Below are 4,083 nucleotides of genomic sequence, written 5' to 3'. Positions count from 1 at the left end.
CAATGACACAAGCAAGAAAAGATGAATTTTGAACTCTGAGTGAAACAGAGACACAGAGAGAAGAGACTGGGAGCAGTAGCAGAGTCCCAGTCAGCTCAGGACTGGGAACACTGGTCTCTCCTCAGTGTCTCTGAGACCAGAGCCTGGGAGCCCTGGGTGGCCTCACAGGTCACAGAGCCCACCTTCCCCCACTGGTCTGCAGTGAGTGTCAGGGTGCTGCTCCAGCTGTAGAAGTCGTCATTCTCCAGCACCACAGGGCTCCTGCTCTCCTCCCCGTCACTGCTGCTGCTGCCGTCCATCTTCCAGGACAGCCTCCAGTCTGAGGGGAAGCCCTTGTTGGCCAGACACATGAGCGTGGCCTTCCCCTGCTGCAGCTCCTCACTGGAGGGACCCAGCACCTTCAGGGCGGGGCGCACATCACCTAGGAGACACCAATCAGCTTAGAGCACAGGAAAAACAAGCTGTTTGTCTCCTTGAAGAAGTTTCTGCCAGATGTTTTTCTGCTCCATCAGTCACTCACTCACACATTGTTTCACTTCCTTTAAGAAAGCTCTCATGCACATCAGCACAGAGAGAATCATCACAGTTTGACCTGAAATATGTTCAAACTACTCTGGAAATAAAAGCAGCAGATGTGACAACATTTATAAAACAAGTTAAGCTTAAAATCATCAGTTCTGTGTAACTTGGTAGAGATAAGAAACTTAATACCACCGCTTACTTCATGTGGATTTTAATCAGTTTTTGAACAATTTCATAATTTCAGCCTAAATTTGAAATCATTTCTGACACAATAAAAACATCTTTATCTTCACTCTGTCCAGTTTTACATGAGAACAGTAACAGTTAATTCATCCTAACAACAGTAACTGTGGAGGAAAACTAGAAAACAATCACAGCATGATTAAAGTTTATATTATTTACACATTACTGTGGGATCAGCATTGTTGGGTGTGCTGTTTGTGCCAGAGTGACCAACACAACCACATTGGCTGAACTGAACAAAATGCTGGTTGAAGAATGGGATGTCATCCTGCAGCAGTTGGTGACCAAGTTGGTGACTGGCATGAGGAGGAGGTGCCAGGCTGTTGTGGTTGTGTATGGTTCTTCCACATGCTGCTCTTTGTTAAATGAATGAATAGTTAAATTGCCAATATGTCTTATTGCTCCACATTTTAATCCTCCAATCCAATAAATGAAACTAAATGTCACATTCTGCAGGTGCAGGCAAAGCAGAGGACCCCAATGCAGGACTCAGAGGCAGGAGCTAAATTCAAGCTTTGGCTTTATTTACAAGAAGATACATCATAACGCTGGACTGGTTGGGATCCAGCAGCACACGACATAAAAAGAACTTAGAACTAAATTACAAACTATGAACTATGAGCATAGCACAAAACATAAAGCACACAGCAGGGCAGTGACACAGAGACGAGGACGCAACAAGGAACATGTGCGAACACAGACAATAAATACACAGAGGGATAATGAGGAAATGGGCAACAGATGAAGAGCACAGCTGAACACAATGCACAGACGAGCCGATGAGAAGCAAACTAAACACAAGCACACAGGACAGGAGACTGTCAAAATAAAACAGGAATTCACCAAACCTAGTAAACACAGACATAGAACATGGGGAGACTGGCACACAGAGGGAACCTAAACATGACCCAAACAGAAACCCAAAAACACACAGGGAAACACCGGGAAGTCAATCTAAACACAAGACATGAGACAAGGGACTAAGACATGAGAACAAAACAGATAGAGGAACAAAGACAGAATAAGAGGACATGGGAAGCCAAACATAAGACAGATAAACTATAACAGAGAAACATGGTAACCTAAAATCCTAATTCATATCTCCAAAACATAAAGAAACAGGATCATGATGCCAAACAAGAGCCAAGCTTTTCATGGACAGAAACCACAAAGTCAACTCTGCTGCTCAGCCCACAAATTCATTTTTCTTACAAACATGGCTCCATTTAAGGGAACATAAAGAAGCTTTCCAGCAGCACAGGATTTATTGCCAAGATGCTGTTACAGCAAAGAAAAAACTGACCAAATACAAATTTCATTACTTTCTGTGCCAAGTTTATTTACATGTAATAAAATGTTTGCACCTATTATTCCAGCTGTTTGCATGATTATTTAAATGCTGACCCGTTGTTTAAAGCCAAGAGGAATGGGATCAGATGAGCACACAGACAGAGGAAGTGGCCATCACAGAGGAGGACTTGAGGTGATTCTTGGCTCATTATTTCTAATAAACGTCACTGTAGTGAGATGTCACAACAGGCTTCCGTAGTGCGGGAGTTGTTGGTGAGAATGCGCTGTACATCCACAGGTGGCACTGAAAGAATAAAGAGGAGTTCGACAAGCTGCACCACTATAGTCCACGTCGTCTCTTTAATAACAATAGCTGTATATGACATGGTGTCAGAAGTGGCCGACAGGACGCCTACGGAGTGCGATATGGCAAAGTTCGGACCGCCAGAACCCTTTGACTTTTCCCGCCCGGCGGAATGTCCGATGTGGCGCCGTCGCTTTGACCGTTTCAGAGTGGCATCAAAGCTGGACAGAGAGAGCGGGGAAGTACAGGTTAACACGCTTCTCTACGCTATGGGAAGAGAGGCGGAGGCCATTTACGACTCGTTCGTGTACGAGGAGGAGACGAACCAAGAAGTTTCAGATGAGGAACCCGCAGAAACTCATCCCGAGCTGGACTACATGACGGTAATGGCAAAATTTAGCGACCATTTTGTGCCAAAACGGAATATTATTCACGACAGAGCGTGCTTCCATAGGAGAGTGCAGAAAGCTGGAGAGCCGGTCGAAGCGTTCGTTAGAAGTTTATACGAGCTAGCACAGTATTGTGAGTTCGGAGGGACCAAAGATGAACAAATCCGAGACAGGATCGTGATCGGCATATTGGACCGTGATGTTTCCCAAAAGCTGCAGCTCGAGGCAGACCTCACACTTGAACGAGCTATTCAAATAGCGTGCCAGAGCGAACAAATCAAGCAGCAGAGCGCGAGTCTGTGTGCAGAACATGCTGTGGACGGCATGAGTCAAGGGAGACGGCATTTTCATACAAACAAGGGCAAAAACGATGGTCACTGGCGGAAAAAGCAGGATTTCGGTGAGTCCAAAAATCCAGTTCCATGCTCTCGCTGTAACAGACAACATGGGAAAACGCAGGCCTGCCCAGCCAAGAACAAAAGGTGCCGAAAATGCAATAAAACGGGACACTTTGAAGCAGTGTGCAAAACAAAAATGCTGAAAGAGGTGACAGTGGCTTCAGATAACCTAGCCGACAGGGACGACATGTTTTTTCTTGGAGCAGTAATCGATACTAAGCCAGCTATAATTGAGCAGCCAGATTCAGAAAATGAGTGGCATGTGGAGTTACCCATAAATGGCTGTATTGTCAAATTTAAAATTGACACAGGTGCTGACATTGCAGTAATGTCACAGGCTGCATTCAACAGACTGCCAAGCAGCCCAAGAATGGTCACTGCAGGTAAAATGCCACTTGTCATCAGCCCAGGGGGTGAAGTCCAATGTGTGGGCGAGTTTCTGGCCACGACTCAGTTTAAAGGACAGAAATACCGGTTCTGGGTCACTGTCATAAAGGGACCTTATGCACATAACCTGCTGGGAGGGAGTGTTGCTAGGAGGATGGGTTTGGTTAAGAGGATTGACAACATAGACACAGACCTCCTAGAGGACGTTTTTGGAGAAATTGGCCTGCTTAAATGCGACCCTGTTAAAATCGAACTAAAAGCAAATGCAGAGCCCTACAGCCTGACAACGCCACGTCGTGTCCCATTTCCCCTTCTTGCTAAGGTTAAAACAGAACTGAAGCGCATGCTAGCTTTGGGCATAATAGAAGAGGTCACTGAGCCCACTGATTGGTGCGCCCCGATGGTTCCTGTTGAAAAGAAAAACAGAGATCAAGTAAGAGTGTGCGTGGATCTTAAACGCTTAAATAAAGCAGTAAAACGAGAGCGTTACATCTTGCCAACTTTGGAAGACATTGCCCCAAAGCTGGCTGGGGCCAAAGTGTTTTCCACC

The 4,083-nt window shown here is 45.5% G+C and overlaps 1 gene segment (V, D, J or C); it reads right to left on the bottom strand.

Annotated features, from left to right (window-relative positions):
* Window positions 1–2,441, bottom strand: LOC115787761 (Ig kappa-b4 chain C region-like). The segment is given in 2 exon segments: window positions 1–421; window positions 2,300–2,441. Coding segments are annotated over 2 exon segments (468 nt in total).
* Between the last annotated feature and the right edge of the window lie 1,642 nt (window positions 2,442–4,083).

Source organism: Archocentrus centrarchus, chromosome 11 (assembly GCF_007364275.1).
Source record: "Archocentrus centrarchus isolate MPI-CPG fArcCen1 chromosome 11, fArcCen1, whole genome shotgun sequence".
NCBI classification, from domain to species: Eukaryota; Metazoa; Chordata; class Actinopteri; order Cichliformes; family Cichlidae; genus Archocentrus; species Archocentrus centrarchus.
This window is presented reverse-complemented; position numbering and strand designations above follow the sequence as displayed.